This window comes from Sceloporus undulatus, chromosome 1 (assembly GCF_019175285.1).
Source record: "Sceloporus undulatus isolate JIND9_A2432 ecotype Alabama chromosome 1, SceUnd_v1.1, whole genome shotgun sequence".
NCBI classification, from domain to species: domain Eukaryota; kingdom Metazoa; phylum Chordata; class Lepidosauria; order Squamata; family Phrynosomatidae; genus Sceloporus; species Sceloporus undulatus.
Window position 1 is genome coordinate 71274685 of NC_056522.1, and position 20409 is coordinate 71295093.

The 20409-nt window shown below is 40.1% G+C and overlaps 1 protein-coding gene across 1 annotated transcript in view; it reads left to right on the top strand.

The window, feature by feature from the left end:
• The first annotated feature begins 712 nt into the window (after positions 1 to 712).
• URB2 (URB2 ribosome biogenesis homolog) overlaps positions 713 to 20409 on the top strand; it is a 28515-nt gene continuing 8818 nt past the window's right edge. The window contains exons 1-9 of the mRNA XM_042444074.1: positions 713 to 835; positions 1070 to 1206; positions 2364 to 2540; positions 4557 to 7944; positions 9133 to 9287; positions 12163 to 12273; positions 13696 to 13929; positions 15893 to 15983; positions 17304 to 17443. Coding sequence (XP_042300008.1) covers positions 1081 to 1206; positions 2364 to 2540; positions 4557 to 7944; positions 9133 to 9287; positions 12163 to 12273; positions 13696 to 13929; positions 15893 to 15983; positions 17304 to 17443 — 4422 coding nt within the window. The 5' untranslated portion in view covers positions 713 to 835; positions 1070 to 1080. The remainder of the gene's footprint in view (positions 836 to 1069; positions 1207 to 2363; positions 2541 to 4556; positions 7945 to 9132; positions 9288 to 12162; positions 12274 to 13695; positions 13930 to 15892; positions 15984 to 17303; positions 17444 to 20409) is intronic.

The following is a 20409-nucleotide window of genomic DNA, read 5'->3' on the forward strand; positions in this document are numbered from 1 at the left end:
ACTACTGCTGCAACTGCTTTGGCTGAATAAGCTGTTGCATCAGAATTGATATACGCAACATATTGTAGCATTTTTAGCCCTATTGATAGCCATTTGGGGGATATCTCAGAGTAAGCCCCCCCCCCAGTTCATGAGCTAGCTCCCAATGAACAGTGGGTGCCATATGGCTTTGTGGGATCAGATGCTCTGAAGATGGTAAAAATTGACATGTGTATCCTTAAGGCTGAATGATTTCTGACATAACGTCAGCTCAGGCCTAAATCCTGATCAAGAAAGAGGAGCGTCTTCAAAATATAGTATTCCTTTATTCTGCGGAGCATTTGTGAAGTTGTGACCTACACCAATAGGTTGCTATACAGTAGGCCCTCCGCATTTGCTGATGTTAGGGGTGCAGGACCTCTGAGAAAGTGGAAAAACCACAAATAAAAAACTAATATTATGTTTAAATCTGAGACAGCACCTCTCCAGGAATCTCCAGGTCCTCCAGCCCAGCCTTATGTTCAACATCAGCCAGAAGTTAACCATAGAATTGCACTGAAGGGCCTTAAAAATGCCTAGAGAAGTGTTCTCCAGCATAACTTCTGGCAGGCATTGACCATAGAGTCACACGGGGGGATCTAGAAATTCCTAGGGAGTACATATTAAATCCATGAATAATTAAATCTGCAGAAGTAGAAGGGTGACTGTAGTTTTCTATTTCTTAAAATTTTGCAGGTCCCCTTATGCCTTATTTTGCTCCTTCATCATCACCACCACCACTTACGTTGCAGCTTTTGAGTGGAGAGAGTAGTTGATGTGCATTGTCTTTGGAGACTGAGCACAACATCTCCTTAAGGTAAATCAGCAGCTTTAATTACGTTTGGTCTAATACTGCAGCGTGTCTCTCTATTGAAGTATAGCTTACTTAAAGCCATCTGAATTGGGAACCTTCCGATATGCAATGCTCTCTCTGAATCCTACATTGAGTGTACATACTACTGATCTGCTTTAAGGAATTACTTCTGTTATAAGCATACGTTGTGGCACAATTGACATGTGTTTTATATAGTCTTTTCTTTTCTTTTTTAAGATACCATCCCCATGGCGGCAATTTACTCTGGTATTCACCTGAAGCTGAAAAGTGCAAAGACACCTTGGGAGGACAAACTTAAATTGGCCCAGTTTGCATGGGTTTCTCATCAATGTTTTCTTCCTAACAAAGAACAAGTAATACGTTTTCCTATGTATTTCCTATACATGGTTTTCCAAATTGGAGTTTTGTTGGGGAAGGGGGAGTTGTACAGAAGTCGACTAGAGCTACTAGATACAATGTTTTTCAAGCCATTTTTTCCTTTTTTGTTATCCAACTGGAATTGGAACTGGAATCTGGGACTGGAAATGGTTAAGAATTACTTTGGTATCTGAACAATTATTTGAGTTAAATACATTTTCTTTTGTTCTGTTTTTCATATAAGTTTGTTTTATCACAAGATAAAACAGTACAATGATGTTAATCCTGCTGTTTCTGTAAGGAAACTTGAGTTTCTGTTTACTTCAAATGCCATTTGTATACAGTACTAGTTTTTAAAAGAGTTCAGAAATGTTTTTTACATGTGAAGAGAGGGACACACTCTTGGGATCAGAATGTTGTGTTGCTTATGAAATATTCTGTACACTTCACACTTGGTTTCTCTGATCAGTGTCTAAATTCACTAATCATTATTTTATTATTTTAAAGCAGAGGTCGGCTCCCTAGACGCTAGAGAACCATTTCTTGCTTTTCAATCCCCATCATAACCTTCTACCATTTTTCTGCCCTAAAAATACTCAGTGTACCCCCCACTCCCAAATTCCATGGGCCACAGTTGGCCATCCGCATAGCCTGTTTTAGACCTGTTGGGGGCCATTTGTCCAAAGTAGGAAATGGCCAGTAACTTCCTTTTGACGTAAGGCCTCCCTAGGCTTAAAACAGACCCCACCACTCTCTAAAAACTGAAGTTTGGGAAACAATTTTGTGGCTCAAAATTTCTTGATTTTTTTTCTTGGGAGCATGAGTGTGGGAACCTGCAAAAATACTTTTGAGTTCTTTATGCAGCCTACAGTCTGCATTTTTGTTCACCCTTTTAAAAAGCCTCACTGAAGATACAGTCAATACGTCATTATGCACTTCCAAGAACGGTTCCTCCTCAGACTAGCATGTAGTTTCTAAAGTGCCTCTGATTTAAGCAGCCCATAGAGAAAGATCTGTTTGAATTTAGCAATAGAAATGCCTTCTGTATCTGCAAAATGTACAGGATCCCCCACTCTCTTCATCCTTCACACCTGTCCACAGAAGATCTCAAATTGTTGCTATTAATTTGTGCATTTTTATTTTGGGAACATAGGTCTTACTAGATTGGGCGAGTCGCACCCTGGTTTCATTTTACAACAAAAAACTTGAATTGTCAGATGAAATTACTGAGAAGCTTTGGACGTACCTGGACAACATCCTTCATAGCAGAAAACTGCAGGATCTTTTTAAGGATGGAAAAACCATAACACTCCGTTTTTCAATTGCACAGGTAACTCAGTGTATAGATGTGTGGGTATTTATAGGACAATTTGGTCAGCTGAACTGCTTGGGCCTACCAGATTTTTCTAACTTTCTTGCTGGGCCTCACTTATTTCACCTTGCACTGTCATTATTCCCAAACTTTTTTCCTGCACGAACAGAGACATAACCTCTTAGATTATATTGTCCCTGTATGCCATGTTCTGTTATGGTCCTGCAGATGTCTACATGACTGTGTTTTGTGAGTCTTGCATAGACTTGTATGGGCTCTCTTAATCTTTCCTGTGGTTCCCTAGTTGTACCCTCCCCTAAGAGACCTGAATGACACCATCACAGCTTTGGGGCATTACTGGTTTCATCCAAATCTGCACATGGGCATGGTTTTAAAGTACTTTAAATCTTTACTGGGTTAAATTGTTTAATATATATTTCAGTCTTTTGAAATCAAGTATGCAAAACATGTGACCTTTAGACCCCAGTAGCTCTCTTCACTCTAGTAAGAGTCTGAATGCCTTATTTTTACAAAAATAATGCAGTTCGACACCACTTTAATTGTTATGGCTCCATCCTAAAGAATCCTGGAATTTGTAGTTTTGTGACACACCAGTATTCTTTGGCAGAGAAGGCTAAAGATCTTGTAAAACTACAGATTCTACAGGATGGAGCTACCACACATAAAGTAGAATCATAAAGTTGGAAGAGATCACAAGGGCCATCCAGTCCAACCCCCTTCCATGCTGAAACTCACAATCAAAGCACCCCTGCCAGTAGTGTCAAACTGCATTACAGTGGTACCTCGGGATACGAAATACCCAGGTTACGAAATTTTCGGGATACGAAAAAATCCCATAGGGAATTATTGTTTCGGGTTACGAATGTTTTTTCGGGTTACGAAAAAACTTTTGGTGCTTTTTTCGGCTTTTTCGCACGGAATCGCGGCTTTTCCCCATTAGCGCCTATGGCAATTCGGCTTACGAAGGCTTTTCGGGTTACGAAAGCGGCCGCGTTACGAATTAATTTCGTAACCCGAGGCACCACTGTACTTTTACAACCTAGATGTACTCTGACTGACTTAGGGTACATCTACACTGTAGAAATACCACTAAGTGCCATGGCTCCATTGTACAGAATCCTGGGATTGTAGTCTTATGAGACATCAACAATCTTTGGCAAACCTTATAAAACTACAGATCCCAGAATTCCATAGGATGGAGCTACAGCATTTAAAGCGGTGTCAAGCAGCATGATTTTTACAGTGTACATGCATCCTCAGTGCATAATAAATAATCTGGACTAAACAACTGTAGCTGCATAAGAAGATTCTTTTACAGAAGTGCTTCTCAGGCTATCTGATGCACAGGATGGACAATTCATTTTTCCCCAGTGTTCCAGAGCTAAAATATTGATTATAAAAGTTAAAAAATAAATACAGTAATACAACATTAAAACATAGATTTAAAAACAGTATCGTTAAAAACAGTAAAAATCATTAAACATTAAAACAGCACACCATATTACTCAAAATCTGCCCACCAAAAGCCTGCCTAAATAAAAAATGTCTTCAGCTGCCAGTGGAAAGAGATCAGGGGAGGGAACTGATCTGACCTCCCATGGCAGGGAGTTCCACAGTCTGGGAGCAGCCATGGAGAAAGCTCTCTCCCAAGTCCTCACTTGTGAAGATGGTGGGACTGAGAGAAAGCCCTCTCCTGCTGATCTTAGTGCTCAGGCTGGCTTGTATAGGGAGATAACGGTCCTTCAGATAGTTTGGACCCAAGCCATTTAGCACTTTAAAGGTCAAAACCAGCAACTTAAATTCTGCCTGGAAACAGACCAGTAGCCAGTGTAGCTGTTTCACTGTGTGTATGTGTGTGCGTGTATATGTGTGACATAATCCCTTGCCTGTAAACTTGCTGTGAAACAGCACCAATCCATGGGTCACTGCTTTAAATAGCCTTGTTTTAGAGTTTAATTTCTATCTAGAATGTGGAGCTGAACTTTCCTTTGGTTTTCTTTTTTTAATCTTCAGATCATTAATGAAAGACTTTCTACTTTTTACACTCAAAAAATGCTGAAGAACCTTAGCATAGTGCTAAGTTGTTGTAGTGGCATCCTTTCCTCCCCTCCTCTCGCTATAGTTTATACTACAAAATTTGAGCTACTGGTGGATCTTCTGAATAAGTTGTGCCAAATAGCATGTTGTCAGCTAATGTCAGAAGTTACTGTGTCCTCCCAGCTGTTTGAAGTCCTCCAGTTAGCATTTGGGAAGTATCTTCTGGTTCAGAGGCAACAGGCCAATGCAAATCGTGTATTTGGTCAAGTGACCAAACACCTGCTTCAACCATGCTTGCTCCTGAGACATTTACTCACTACTGGGATGCAAATGCGGACAAATAATGATGCCCGTGCACAGCAACACCTGTGTAAAGAGATCCGAAACCACATAGAGGCTTTGCTGCGAGGTGCTGTTTTTCCACCAGAGCTCCTGCCGTCCTACACAGAAGAGTTGTTGCCAGAGAAAGAGCCCCATAAGATCAAGAAAGAGGGCTTGAAGCATGTGCTGCTCCCAGTCAACACAATCCAGTCTGCATTAGGGGATCCTAATTTTTGTGAACCAGCAATTCATGGGAAGGTGGTTGCAAATTCAGTGCCTTTGCTTTTTAAACTCTTTTTAGAGTCTTACAACAAAACTGAAAACCACCTTCTCAGTTTTCATATGCTTATCCAACTTTTTCAGTGCCTGAAGATTTCCCACCTGCAAGGGGATTTTTGGAACAGCCCCCTTTCTTCATCAGAATGGATCTCAGATCTCCTTGCCATGGAGCAACTTCTAAACTCAGTGCTAAGCAGCAACATCTATAATATTGCCTCTGACAGGATTCGGCACAAGGAGGTCCAGTTTCATTTCTACCAGCAGTTGGCACAGATGCTGGTAAATCATCCACAGGCTGCTATACCTGCCTGGTTTAGGTGCCTCAATGCCTTGATCTCATTAAATCATTTGATTGTGGAACCCGATCTGGATGACTTACTGGCTTCAGCTTGGATTGATGCAGAAGTCTCTGAGCCACGTACAAAAAAGGCCCAGGAGTCTCTCATTGGTGCTCTTTTCCACACTTACGCCAAACTGCGGCAGTTCCAAAAACTCTTTGAACAGGTCCTGTGTGTTCTCTGTCGTCCAGCTGCAGAAGAGTTAAGGCTCCCAGTTCTGCCTGCCAGCATTAAGACCAAACTCTGTGAGTGCCTGCAGGATCTGCCTTCTAGTCAGATCCTGGATGTTGCATCTCTCATATTGGAGAAGTGTCAGACCGTCATTATTCCTGATGTCAACGGTAATTCTGATATGGCTTTGAAGCTTCAGTCTATGAGCACACTGCTGCATTTTGTTCTCTTCCACATGACGAGCTTAGATGATTCCACCCCACTGCGCATTGTGCATCGGACTCAGAGTTTGTTGGAGACAATGCAGACGGAAATCATCCAAATTTTGTTTAATCTGCTGAAGAATGTCCAGACAGAAGAAAAAGAACTGGAAATTTGGGTAGAGAAAGTTAGCGACTCAGTACTTCTCCTTGCATGTACTTGGGTCTCAACTGATACACTCTTTGGTTTAAATTGCAGACATTATGTTTCTCCACTAGCCAAAACAACTTTTGCTCTTGCCGATTCTACTATAGGCACCTGGGATTTTTCATCTATTCTCCCTGGGTTGGATGCAAAGTGCTGGGAGAAGATAACCAGACATCTAAGGTATTCCTGCTCCACAAGTAGATATTGCACTGAATGGCTAGTGCTCCAAAAAATGAAGAATATGTTGCTGCACACCAGCTGTTTCACTGAGACATCAGATCAGATTTTGCAGCATGCTGGAGCTTTCATCCTCCAGTCTGGAAAGTCTTACTTGAATGGAGAGGAGACTGAACTCTGGGATGGCAATATAGGCTCCATAAATAGTCTCTCTTACCCTACTGCACATTGGCACCTTGTAGTTTCAAATCTTCCAGTTCTGTTTCCTTATCTTTCTCTGAACGACACACTGTATATTTCAGGGCTACTTCTGAAGACCTTGTTAGTGAACAAAGTGCAAACGTCACCATGTGATGAGAGTTCCTTAATCACAATTGAGAAGGTGTCTAAAGACTTGTTATGCAGTTCTCTTCTTCCAGAAATGTGTATGTTGCACTCATCCTTTCTAAGCCATATAATTCAGCATTCTGCTAGAATGCTCTGCTCCACAGTAAACAATGTTGCCAACCAACCTCTTCAACAGCTATCTGCAGAAGATATTCTGTGGTGGAATAATGTTCCTGCCAGTCAGATTGCTAGCACAGGGCCTAGCAATGAACCTTCTGTGTGCTGGACAGCAATGGAAAAAGTTGCTCAGAATATACTATCATTAGTGAAGGAAAGGTCTTATATTACTTTGGAAGACGAGCACATTGAAAGACTTTTGAATTTACTTGAGATAATTTCAACATTGCAATTAGACAGCCTCTTTCCTGTGGACCACACAAGGTGCTTTCTTTTGCTGATGTCTATGGCTGTCAATACCAAAGCCAGTGCAGCTTGCAGTGAAGCCTTCTCTTTGAAGTTCTTGACAACTTGCTTCCACCTCCTAGCAATCCTGCAGACTGGCAGAAATGCAAACTCATCCTTTAAGGTTTTCTATGCCAGTGATGTTCTTGAAGCTGTACTGACCTCTATGTTTGTGGCATGTGAGACTTTTTCCAGCATTTTGATTACTGCTTCGTGGAATGAATTTCTTCATGGGATCCAAACCTTTTTGGAATACTATCTTCAGATCATGTTTGAGAGAAGACAGAGTGTGAAACTAAACCTGGAAAAGTTCATGTCATTCCTAGCAACTTGCCAGCCCTGTGCAGCCAATACACAACACTCCAGACACTGGAGTCCTGCAGCTGACCAGCTTCTTCTAGTGGCACTGACTGTACAGTGTCACGTTCTAAGTTTACAGCTCCAGCAGCAGCACGGGAAACACCAAGCTTTGGGAACATTGCTGAATTTGCTTGAACAAGCAGTACTGCAGGCAGGGGCCACTATAGAGCTCTGCCTTCAAAATAGTCCCAAAGGCCAACCATTGCCTTTTGCATTCATATCATGCATTACAACCCTTCTGAAAGCAGATTCTTCTTATGTTCATTTGGCAGACCTTGTGAGTGGGGCGAGTGAGCCTGAAAGTCCAGCAAAGCAAGGCAGGACCCAGCAGCTTTCTCACAATGAACTGTACAAACAATTTTATTTTCAAATATTAAAGGAGCTTGACTTGGCAAGTGTCAATGTCCAATTTCTTCAATCTGCGCTGCAGTTTTTAACTGTTTTCTGCTCCATACCAGAGATGTATTCTGCACAAGTTACTTCTGTTGCTGTATTTCACTCTGTCAGAAAGATGCTAATGGGTAAGTGATTTTAATACTTTGTAGTCTCTCCCTCCTGGGTTAATATGGAAGAGTGGTAGAACATCTAACCAATTTAGGCAAGTTTGGCTAGTAGTGATTGATATCAGCATAGATGATTATTACAAATAGATGGCTGAAGCATGTAGATGGTTTTCATTGGCATATCTCAGTGATTTTTCTTTTGTAAAAGACTTCTAGGTATGTTTTCCTGTAGCCCATCTGTTTCAAAAACCAACAGGTTCCATCACAGGTTAACATTCCTAAATCACATACCTCTAAATCCCTCTCTCTATAAATTCTCAGTCTCTTTTCTATGTGCCACCTAGACTGTTAAGGCCTGTTTTTGCTTTTCACAAAGAAGTTAATCCACTTTAAGTAACTAAATAAATCTTGGCCCATTTTGCTAAAATAAAGCCAAGTACAGAATTTTTTTCCTGTTATGATTGTAAGCTTTCAAAATCATACGTTCTCAGGGATTTGTTTTTCTTTAAGTAACCAGTAGCTAGTAATGTACTGGTTACAACCGTACTTGGATGATTCCTCGCTTAGCTTTCTGAATTCTGAAAATATTGGTCATTTGCCTCTTACTACTGGGCATGTAGAATATTTCTTCCAGTTCCCATCTCTACCTTCCAGTTTCCCAGAGCAGGGTCATGCTAACTGAAAGCATCCTTAGATTCTAGTAAAAACAAAATAGACCTTGTAAGCTTCAAGTTTTCCAGTCTCACTGCACCCACCTCAGTGTGTAAGATTGTACTTATTAAGGGAAATTAATCTTTATCAAATTAATTAAGGAGAATTGTATGGGCAGGGACTACTGGAGATTTCAAAATGAAGTTCATGTAGCAGGAGAAGCTGAACCCTACTTTCTTTTCCTAAATATTAGACCTCTGAATTGAATTGGACCTCTTTTCTCTAAACTGGATGCTTATGCTGTGTGTCTGAAAAGCTTTAAAGTTAATGTACAAAATGTTTTATAACTTGCTCTTAAAAGGAATTATTATCCAAATGAAAGGTGGAAATTGTGGGGCTTTAAAGATGTTGTTGGCCTGCCACTCTCAGAATGCTTCACCATTGCATATGATGTCTAAATTCCTGGGATTTGCAGTTGTAACAACATCTGAAGAGCTACATGATTCCCATATAATTTTAACAATTCTAATGATAGTTTCACTTGAACAATTTCAGGTTCTGGAGTTCAGTTTATTCAAGATCTAGAAGTTCAGCTGACAGAACTGATGACTCAGCTGATGGAGAAGTGTACCACCGACAACTTTTGCATCATATTGAGGCTCTTGCTTGAGGGTGTAGATGTTGGGAACATTTGGAAAGAAAATGCTGAAGTAAGGGGATTAATATTATTTACCAGCCTTATAATGTTCTTCTGTGAGTTGCTGATAGCCCTCTACTATGTGCTGCCATAGATTGCTCCCATATATCTTTCCTCATGCTTAAAGTCATAATGTGCAGCTATGAAAGTTACATGTGTGAATATATGAGATTGACTTCTGTTGAATCAAACTCAGCTTTCTTCAACCCAGTGCCTTATAGATGCACTCATAACAATTCCCACCATCCACAGTAGGCAATGCATTGGCTTTGCTGGTTGTGGATGATAAGAGTTGTAGATGATGAGATTCATCCAATACATCTGAAAAGTTTAAGACTGGAAAAGAATGATATAGCCAACCCATTGCCATTGCCTTATAGATGCATTGATAACTATTCCCACCACCCACAGTAGCCAAGGCTGCTTGCTGTTCAATTATTCCTGATAACTGTTGTTAGGAATTGTCTATCACAAAAACATATTGCTGCTTTTGCAGTGTTGTTTTGTTTTAAACATCTTGAATCCCATTGTGGGAGAAAGGTGGGATCTAAATTCTTGAAAAAATAAACAAACAAACAAACAACCTTTTCTTAAACTTGGAAATCTCTTTCTTTGATAAAATTACCAGCTTGGTAGATGAATGGAATGCTGTGGATATAGTATATCTTGATTTCAGTAAGGCCTTTGACAAAGTTTCCCATGACATTCTTGCAAACAAGCTTGTAAAATGTGGGATAGACAAGGTAACTGTTACATGGATTTGTAACTGGTTGACCGGCTGAACCCAAAGGGTGCTCAACAATGGTTCCTTTTCATCCTGGAGAGAAGTGACCAGTGGGGTCCCACAGGGCTCTGTCTTGGGGCCAGTGTTATTTAACATCTTTATCAATGACCTGGATGACAGAATTGGGAGCATACTTATCAGATTTGCAGATGACACCAAATTAGGAGGAATAGCTAATACTCCAGAGGACAGGATCAAAATTCAAAATGACCTGAATAGACTTGAAAGCTGGGCCAAAGCTAACAAAATGAAATTCAACACAGAGAAATGTAAGGTGCTGTACTTAGGGCAGAAAAATAAAATGCACAGATATAGGATGGGGGACACCTGGCTGAATGAGACTACATGTGAAAGGGATCTTGGAGTCCAAGTAGACCACAAGTTGAACATGAGTCAACAGTGCGATGCGGCAGCTAAAAAGGCCAATGCAACTTTAGGCTGCATCAATAAAAGTATAGTGTCTAGATCAAGAGAAGTAGTAGTCCCACTGTATTCTGCTTTGGTCAGGCCCCACCTGGAATATTGTGTCCAGTTCTGGGCCCCACAGTTTAAAAAGGATGTTGAAAAACTGGAGCGTGTCCAAAGGAGGGCGACTAAAATGGTGAAGGGTCTGGAAACCATGTCCTATGAAGAACGACTTAGGGAGCTGGGGATGTTTAGCCTGGAGAAAAGAAGATTAAGAGGTGATATGATAGCCCTGTTTAAATATTTGAAGGGATGTCATATTGAGGAGGGAGCAAGCTTGTTTTCTGCTGCTCCAGAGAACAGGACCCGGAACAATGGATGCAAGCTACAGGAAAAGAGATTCCACCTCAATATTAGGAGGAACTTTCTGACAGTAAGGGCTGTTCGACAGTGGAACAAACTCCCATCGGAGTGTGGTGGAGTCTCCTTCCTTGGAGGTCTTTAAGAAGAGGATGGATGGCCATCTGTCAGGGATGCTTTGATTTGGATTTCCTGCATGGCAGGGGGTTGGACTGGATGGCCCCTGTGGTCTCTTCCAACTCTACGATTCTATGATTCAATGAAATGAAATATCTTCACATGGTGGGTTTGATATGTAGAAAGCAGTTTTCAGGCTTTTACACATTCCTCTTAAATTCTTAGGAGCAGAGTGTACCTCATGCACAATCTAACAAAAATTAAAATAGTTGTCTTTCCAAATAGGCTGCTTGGCATTTTCACTATACTTGATAGAAGACTTTCTAATGAAAACATATGCCATAACTCTCGTCTCCTGTCTTACAGTAGGGATTACTTAACAAGACTTTTTGTAACAATTAAGAGTTTCATATAAAAAAAGCACTTGCTGTTTAATTATTCCTGATAACTGTTGTTAGGGATTGCGTATTTCAAAAATGTATAGCTTCTTTTGCTGTGTTATTCATGAATAGAAAATTGTAACACATTATTGTAACTTGTAATACTGTCTCTTTCCAGTTCATTAAACAGCATAATGCTGTTGATATAGATAGCAGTCTAAATCCAATTGCTTGTCCTAACTAGAGTGGCTCAGTTGCTCGATGTAAATCCCATTGATTGAACAGGTTTACTCTAGTTGGGAGAAGCAGCTATTTTTAGATCAAGTGATCTGACCAGCTTCTAACCCTGAATATTCAACATACAAAACCACCTTATTTTCTTTTTCCCCTGAATATCAACATATGCTAATGTATAGTGTGAAATATAGAATACTAACCTTAAGTTGGTGCTAAAGTTGGCCAGATTCAGAATTCTTACTTGGAGGCAAATGTTATAGTTGTTGTTGTTATAATATATGAAATCACTCTGAGATCTTTGATATAGGGCAGAGTATAAATATTTTAATAAATAAAATAAGTAGAATAACAAAGTACACAACAAGTGGAACCAATAATTGAAATTTAGTTGTATACATGCAGCAAAGTAAACAGAAATATGTTTTGTATAACAATAGGATTCTAGCTGTCTAGAAAAAGCATCAGTCTTTGAATGTTTTTTTATGATTCAGAGATTTTCTAAAATCACAGTGTGGCTAATGTTCCTAACGCTTTGAACTGCTCTTCACTTCCCTTGCTTCATGAGCATGTTTATTACCATCTTGTTCTCTTCATATTTTTTGCAGGCAGTGTTGTCAGCTATTCTTCTTATCAAAGTGCTGCTCAGCTGCCCTTTAAGTGGGGAGAAAGAGAGAGCTTTCTGGCTTTCCAGTCCCCAGATAATCACTGCTTTAGTTGTAAGTATGTCATCAAATCAGAACTGAGGAGCCACTGAAAAGAAATACTGAAAGGATACACTCTTCTCATCTGTTAGTTTTAGCTTCAGGATTATTCTCTTCAAAACCCCATTCTGGCACTTCTGACATACTATTTAATCCTGAGAACATGTAGTGAACAGAAAGGGGAAAGCTACGCTGACTGTTGTTATTCCTACTCTTACTTCTTGTTGTTGTAATGTGGATAGATTTCTACTTTGCAATAAGTGAAAGATAACATTCATTTTCCAAAAAGAATAAAAAAAATTTGACACAAAACATAGGCATTCTAGAGGTGGGGGGAGAAGTTAATTTGTTTGCTACTCTGTAGCTGTTCAGTTTAAATGGGATTGGATGCATGTGCTAGCACAAAAGTTGCACAGTAGGAGGGAATAAAGCCTTGTAGAAAATGAGGAGGCCTTTTTGTTTTAAACATCTTGGGGAACTGTAGAAGAAGACAGAAACCTAGCATTTTGTCTTCATTTTCTAAAAAGTTAGAATAGGTGTGTATTCTAGTGCTTGAGTTTCATAAAACTGGAGAATGTGGAGCCACCTATAACTTCAGTCATAAGTAAAATGTAATATTTACTAAAGGACACAAGCTTGTGTGGGCAAAATAAATTGCTGTATTCAGTAGATTCTTGTTGAAAAATGGTTGAAAATTGCAATTGCAGTAGTGGCAAATGTGCTTTCCCAGGTAGAAAATAGAATACATCCAGCATCCCTACAATCCAGCTCACCATGACAATGCCAGCTGTGTGCAAGACAAAAGAGTACTGTTTGTTCACTTAAAAACTGATTGTGCAGAAGGGGCTCAAATTTTTCTGTTCGTGTTTTCCTCTTTCAGTATGGTCAAGAGTAGGGGTTGGCTATCTATGGTCCTAAGACTCTGTAGCCCTCAGCCTTTTCTCATGTGCCCCTTGATCTCTTATCAGAATACCCTCTCTGCAAAAAGAATCTGTATGTTCTCTAGTGGCCCAGTTAGATGAGAGGAAGAAATGGGAATGGAGAAGAGAAGAATTGATGGCAGTGAGAAAAACAGATGGGATTGCCTACATTTGACTGTCGGTCAGCTGCCCACACTGGCATGCAGCAGTGGTTCTCAACAAAAACACCCAGAATAGGCGGTTATTTTTTTGGACTGTATTTTCCAGAATGCCCCCCCTCTTCTCCCCTGCCATTATGGCCAGCATCCATACTGATGGGAGGATTCTGGGTGTTCTGATCCAAAGACGTAATTTTTACATAAAAGCTTTTGCATAGCTATTTGTACATCACATATGTTACTAGTGGGTTTCAGTACTGATTGTGCATACATATGTGGCTCTTATGGTAACCCTGCGTGTTTCTGGAAAGGCTGTGTTCACATCTTTTTCTCTACTTCTTTTCTTTCTTCTGTCACAGTTGCAAGCCAAAGAGGCTGCTCAGGATGCAACACTGCTTTCCACCCTCATAGTGCCTATATTGGAGACAGTAGCAGTCCTCCTGAGGCAAGGAGAAAGGGTGCTCTCCAACCCTCATCATGTTACCCTAGTTTTCAACATCCTTCTCATTGTTCCTCTTGACCAAAGGAACTATGGTAGCATCTTCCTGGGAATTCACGAAGTACTGTTTTCCATACTGCAGTGCCACCCCAAGGTAATTATCAGGCCATTATTTTGTTTTGTTTTGATGTTGCCACATAAGATGTAGTGGTCTACAAGTGATTTTTGTGGGTCTGAGCAAATCTAATATATTGGTCAGCAGAGTCTTGTATCTATTTTTATTTGGAATGTTCATAGTTCATTGTGTTTAAACAGAGATGTATCCAAACATTGAAAGACTCTGCCAAAAAAAAAAAAAAAAAAGGGGGGGGGGGGGGGGAAGGAAAGGAAAGAAAAAAGAAAAAAAAAAAAAAAAAAATTGTCCATAAGTGAAGAGATGGAAAATGTGCAAGAGCAAAAAGACTGGTACTGTTTTCACACTTTTGTGTAGTTTTTTAAACATTTTATTTACTAAATACATAAATTTTATAAAGTAAAATTACATATAAAGAAAAAAAAACTTAACTGCATAAAACACCACAAACAGACACACAAACACAAAAAGCGAATTATATATTTCACTTCTCACTTGCCAGTCATTGGTTATAAATATCCATATCTTCTACTTCCTCTTTTATTTAACTTTATTTCTAATAATTTGTTTCAGAATATTACAACTCCTACTTATAAATTCATTTTGTATTACTTAAATATCTGTATGTCAGCTAAACAGGTGGTTGCTCCCATATCTCATATTCTTCCCTAAATCCCGATTCTTAAAACATTGTTCCAAAACACACTGCAGCAATAATCCAGTTTGAGACTGCTTTAACTGCCCTGGTTCAGTGCTAGGGAATTCTGGGAACTGTCATTTTGTGAGACATTTAGACTTCTTTCAGAGAGCTCTGTGCCACAATAAATTACAATTCTCAGAATTTCCTAGCACAGAGCCAGGGCAATTAACGTCATCTCAAACTGGATTATTGCTGCAATGTGTTTTGACCCATTTAAATGATATTAATTCATTTTCACAGCTTGATACTATTTAACCTTAGCTTTACCCGTTTTCTTCCATCCATAAAATATAAAACAAAAGAAAGGTAAACTAGAGAGGACAAAACAATTACAACCATATTTATATCTAGAACAGTATAGTCTTAGGAAGCTATACACCTTCTAATTCATTCACTAACTCCCAATTCTTAATACCCCTAGACAGTAGAAATTCATTTTAAGAACTTACGCGGGGTACAGACCGCCGCTTTGCAGCGGTCTGGCGCCGCCGCCAGAAGGTCCGCGGGGGAGCCGGAGCCTTCAAACGGCCCGACTCCCGCGCGGACCGAAAAAAGAAGCTCCAAAATGGAGCTTCTTTCTGCGTCGCGTTTGCGATGTAGCGAGGCGCCAGGGGCGCGCTCGCTACGTCAGCAGCGGCGCGACGCGTCTGGACGCTGTGCGTCCGATACGTAAAGATGGCGCCGGCCATGTAGAAAGGCCGGCGCCATCTTGTACGGACGGAGTCCGTACGAGGCCCAGGGGCGTCTAAAAGAGACGCCCCTTTTTTAAAATGGGACGTCCTCCGGACGTCCCAAAGGGCCGTCTAGAAAGCCCCTTAGTAATATATAATTTGTCTAGCCTATTTAGTTTTTAAGAACATTTTGTGTTCTCTGAATTCTTTTGGGGCTGTTTCAGGGATTCCTACCCTTAGAGTTTATATCCCTAAAGAAACGTAGGGATGTGTGTTGGTAAATATATCTCAGGATTCTTCTTACTTTGGTGATAACTTACCTGTTACGTAAGAATGCTGCTGTTTTGGCAGTATATGATAACTGAACCTATGTGTAATGGTACAAGACTATGTTGTGTTATGAATTTCCCGAAATCCAAGTTTTTAGGATAGCATAATTTAGATGCTGGCCTCTACTTTCTTATATATTGAGTGTCTGGCATTATTTTTGCACCTCTAAATTAGAAGTGCTAGTTTATAGTATGATAACCAATTAAGACATACATTCTGTAGCTTTAACCTACAGAATGTCATTTGCCCCTTAGCTGTAGTGTCTTACTTAATTTCTTTTCAGGTGATGCTGAAAGCAGCTCCATCATTCTTGGACAGTTTTCATAGACTGGTTGTTTCAGTTATGCATGAGGGGAGGCAGAAAGGAGACAGAGGTGAGATATTTTGTTATGTTTGTATCCTATTCTGATTTTCTATTATGGTCTTGGTGTATGTGTAGAATTTAAGACAAGTCCTGCTGAATCAGATGAAGGCTAATCTAGTCATGCTTCCTGTTTTCCATAGTAGGCCACCAATATTCATGAGAAACATTGCTTCATTGGAGCCTACTCATAGATATTCTTTTCCCAACCTTCAAATGTATGGGAAAGTTGGGCACACATGAGAATGATTGAGCGCTTCAGAGCTTCTCTGTTTATTTCAGTGGCAGGTAGTATAGCCTGTGGGCCACCCAACATTTGTTATTCTACCCCTCAAGGCCATTTTCAGCTCAGGAGAGTTCTTCCCCCCCCAACAGGAAATTACCTAAAAGTTGACATTAAGATGTTAACATTTGGGGCCAAAGCCAGGTTTTTTTCTTTTTTTTCCAGGGGGTGTGATCCTCCAAACCTCCCTGGGGGCCATGGCAGTCCCTTAACACCTGGCAGTTACCAATCTCAATCAATTTTGACAGGAATTGACTATATCTGGGGAAGGGGTAAATGTATGGTCCTCCTGGTATTGTTGGATTTCATCTCACATCAATCCTCACTTGTCTATGTACATAAATCTCTTGTTTCTACAGAAGAGGAGGGAATCACTGTTGGACAATCTCATTCCTCTTGTCTCATATGTATAATTTCTCTTAATATGCTGCATTTCTCTGGTTTCATGCATTATGTAGATTCCACATACTGTTGGATGGGCTGACGTGAACTGTTTATTCCCATATTTTGGAAGAAAAAGTGCAAAAGAAATTATGTTATTGTTGTGTTCCTTGAAGTTGTTTCTGATTTATGGTGACTCTATCACAGGGTTTTCTTGTCAAGTTTCTTCAGAGGGAGTTTGCCATTGCTATCCTCTGTAGCTGAGAGAGTGTGACCTGCCCAAGGTCACCCAGTAAGTTTCCATAGGTGATCCAAGATTCAAAGCTTTATCTACAGAGTCATAGTCCAGTGCTCAGGCCATTACATCACATTTGGCTCGCTCAAAAGGAAATTATGGCCTGTTACAGGCTGCCAAAATAAAGCTGCTTTGGGTCTCTTTGGAGGTATGCTGTTTAAATGATGCATGTATCCTAAGAATCTGGAAGCTGCACCAAAGCTGCACTCCAGTGCTTAGGAATGGAGTGTAGCTTTGGCACGACCTCTGGACTCGTAGGACCCATGTATCATTTAAACAGCATACCTCCAAAGAGACCCGAAGCAGCTTTATTTTGGAAGTCTGTAACAGGCCTATGCTACTTTATAATCTCACATTTTAAATTCTTTTCAAAGGGATTACAGATGAATTTGAGGTTATACTAAAGTGTGCCCAGCTGGTGGAGAGGATGTATACTTATATTGCTGCAAAAACAGAAGAATTCACTGTGTTGTCTCCCTTCATTGTTGGCCAGTACGTCATAGAACTGCAGAAGGTAATGATCAATTATTCATCTGCAAGGCATGATGAATGAGAGAAGGTTATTTGTGTGTTCATCATACATCCAAGACCACAAAGAAAAAAGAGAAAAAAATCTGAAGCATAAAAAAATGCTTCACAATTTAGATTTATTTTGACAGGATTTGGATAAGTATTCCTGCCTTTTCCCCACATGTTCAGTTGCTCTCACTTAGGGTAAGAGAACCAGATGAAATGTTGCCACATGTTTCTACATAAAACATTTTTAAAACTGGATACAAATATGCAAGATCCACAACTGCCAAATGCAGTTGTATGTTTGTTCAATTTAAGTCCCATAATAGAATCAGAGCTGGAAGAGTCCATAAGGGCCATCTTGTTTAACACCTTGCCATGCAGAAATACACAACTAGAACACTCTTCAAAGGTGTCCATAAGAAGTAAGTCCCAGTGATTATTACTTTCAAGTAAGTGTGTACAGGAATTAATCAGTTACCTGGATCCTTTTTGTGGGGGGCTGCCTCCAAAATGGCTTTGATTTATAACCTGCCTTATACAGAGTTTTTCACACCATCCTGGTTTATTTTTATACTTGCATTTTAGGAAGGGTCTTTCTTCAGACATCTTGGTCAAACTGTTGACACTAGGAAAATGGCTTCAGATTTGCATTTTCCCTCCTTTGTTCCTATACTCAGATTCCCACTGGTACTCTATGTTTGCAATAGCCACAGTTTGTTGTGATATTTAAATTAAAAATAGCAATTTGAATTTTTTAAAAATCCTTCTCTTTCTTTACTTCTCATCTCTTCACCCCCATCCACTTCTTAAAATTACTGGATCACATGTGAATCCCAGCAAAAGATCCAGGTTTAAGAGGTTCACTTTGCTGGGACTGATGAGGCTCCTTTATGCTGTCTTTGATGTAGAATGACTATCTTGATGCAGAAACCTTTAGATTTATAAGTGAAGGCTAACATTTAAATAAAGCCTTTCAAAATGCCTCAGATATGCCTCAGATAAAGAGTAACAAGAATACATTCCTTACTCAGTAAAATGACTTTATTCCCACTTGTTATATTACTTAGCAAATGTAACTTTGTTGCCAAAAAGGTGTTATTTGTTGCAAGTAACTATTTTAAAGAAACTTGTTACTTCAAGTGTCTGATGGTGTGGTTATAAGCAAATAAGGAAGTGTTGGAGATAATCAGAAAGTGTAAAGGGAAGAAGCAGCATACAGGCATGGAACGTAATCCTAATACCTGAACTTGTAACTCTGCTACTAATAAGCAAGCTGCCTTTGGACCTTGGATGATAAGAAATGTCTGTTTCTCAGCAAGCTAGCTACTGTATTTACCAGTTTCTCTTGGCATACATCTTGTGGTGGTCTATCTCTTTTCCCAGATTTTTAACACACTGGGTCATTTTCTAGTCTAAGTTCACTGTTTCCCAGGATTTGGAAAGCTGCTTTTAAAAAAGCAGTTGTTTACAATTACAGTTCCAAGGCCCCCCCAAAATTGTTAGTTACTCACACAGGTAACAAATGCTAGTTACTCACACAAGTAACACTTTTTTTGTTTCTCACAAATGGCCAAAAAAAAAATTACTTATTAGGTTTTTTAAACCCATCTTTGCGAATTCTGTAAACCACTACCCTTGAGTCTAAAATTTCTTCCCTCCAGGTTATTTTACTTCAACACACACAACTGAGCAGGGGGCAATAGCATAAGCCATCACTTGGACTATGTGATATTTCTTATCCTTCGTTTATCAAGTCCAACCTCTATAAATATAAAACTGACAAAAATAACAGCTGTGCCATGAAAGGGATGTAGCTGTCCCACATTAAGCTAAAATTGTAATTTTATATGTTCATTTTTCCAAAAAGGAATTAGAATCATAGAGTTGGAAGAGACCGCATGGGCCATCCAGTCCAACCCCCTGCCATGAGGAAATCCAAATCAAAGCATCCCCAACAGATGGCCATCTAGCCTCTGCTTAAAGACCTCCAAGGAAGGAGACTCCACTACACTCCGATGGGAGTTTGTTCCACTGTCGAACAGCCCTTACTGTCAGAAAGTTCCTCCTAATATTGAGGTGGAATCTCTTTTCCTGTAGCTTGCATCCATTGTTCCGGGTCCTGTTCTCTGGAGCAGCAGAAAACAAGCTTGCTCCCTCCTCAATATGACATCCCTTCAAATATTTAAACAGGGCTATCATATCACCTCTTAACCTTCTCTTCTCCAGGCTAAACATCCCCAGCTCCCTGAGTCGTTCCTCATAGGGCAAGGTTTCCAGACCTTTCACCATTTTAGTTGCCCTCCTCTAGACACGCTCCAGTTTCTCAATGTCCTTTTTGAATTGTGGTGCCCAGAACTGGACACAGTATTCCAGGTGGGGCCTGACCAGAGCGGAATACAGTGGCACTATTACTTCTCTTGATCTAGACACTATACTTTTATTGATGCAGCCTAAAATTGCATTGGCCTACCGCATCGCACTGTTGACTCATGTTCAACTTGTGGTCTACTTGGACTCCAAGATCCCTTTCACATGTAGTTTCATTCAGCCAGGTGTCACCCATCCTATATCTGTGCATTTCATTTTTCTGCCCTAAGTGCAGTACCTTACATTTCTCTGTGTTGAATTTCATTTTGTTAGCTTTGGCCCAGCTTTCTAGTCTATTCAAATCATTTTGAATGTTGATCCTGTCCTCTGGAGTATTAGGTATTCCTCCTAATTTGGTGTCATCTGCAAATTTGATAAGTATGCTCCCAATTCTGTCATCCAGGTCATTGAAAAGATGTTGAATAACACTGGCCCCAGGACAGAGCCTTGTGGGACCCCACTGGTCACTTCTTTCCAGGATGAAAAGGTGTCATTGTTGAGCACCCTTTGGGTTCAGCCAGTCAACCAGTTACAAATCCATGTAACAGTTAGCTTGTCTAGCCCACCTTTTTCAAGCTTGTTTGCAAGAATGTCATG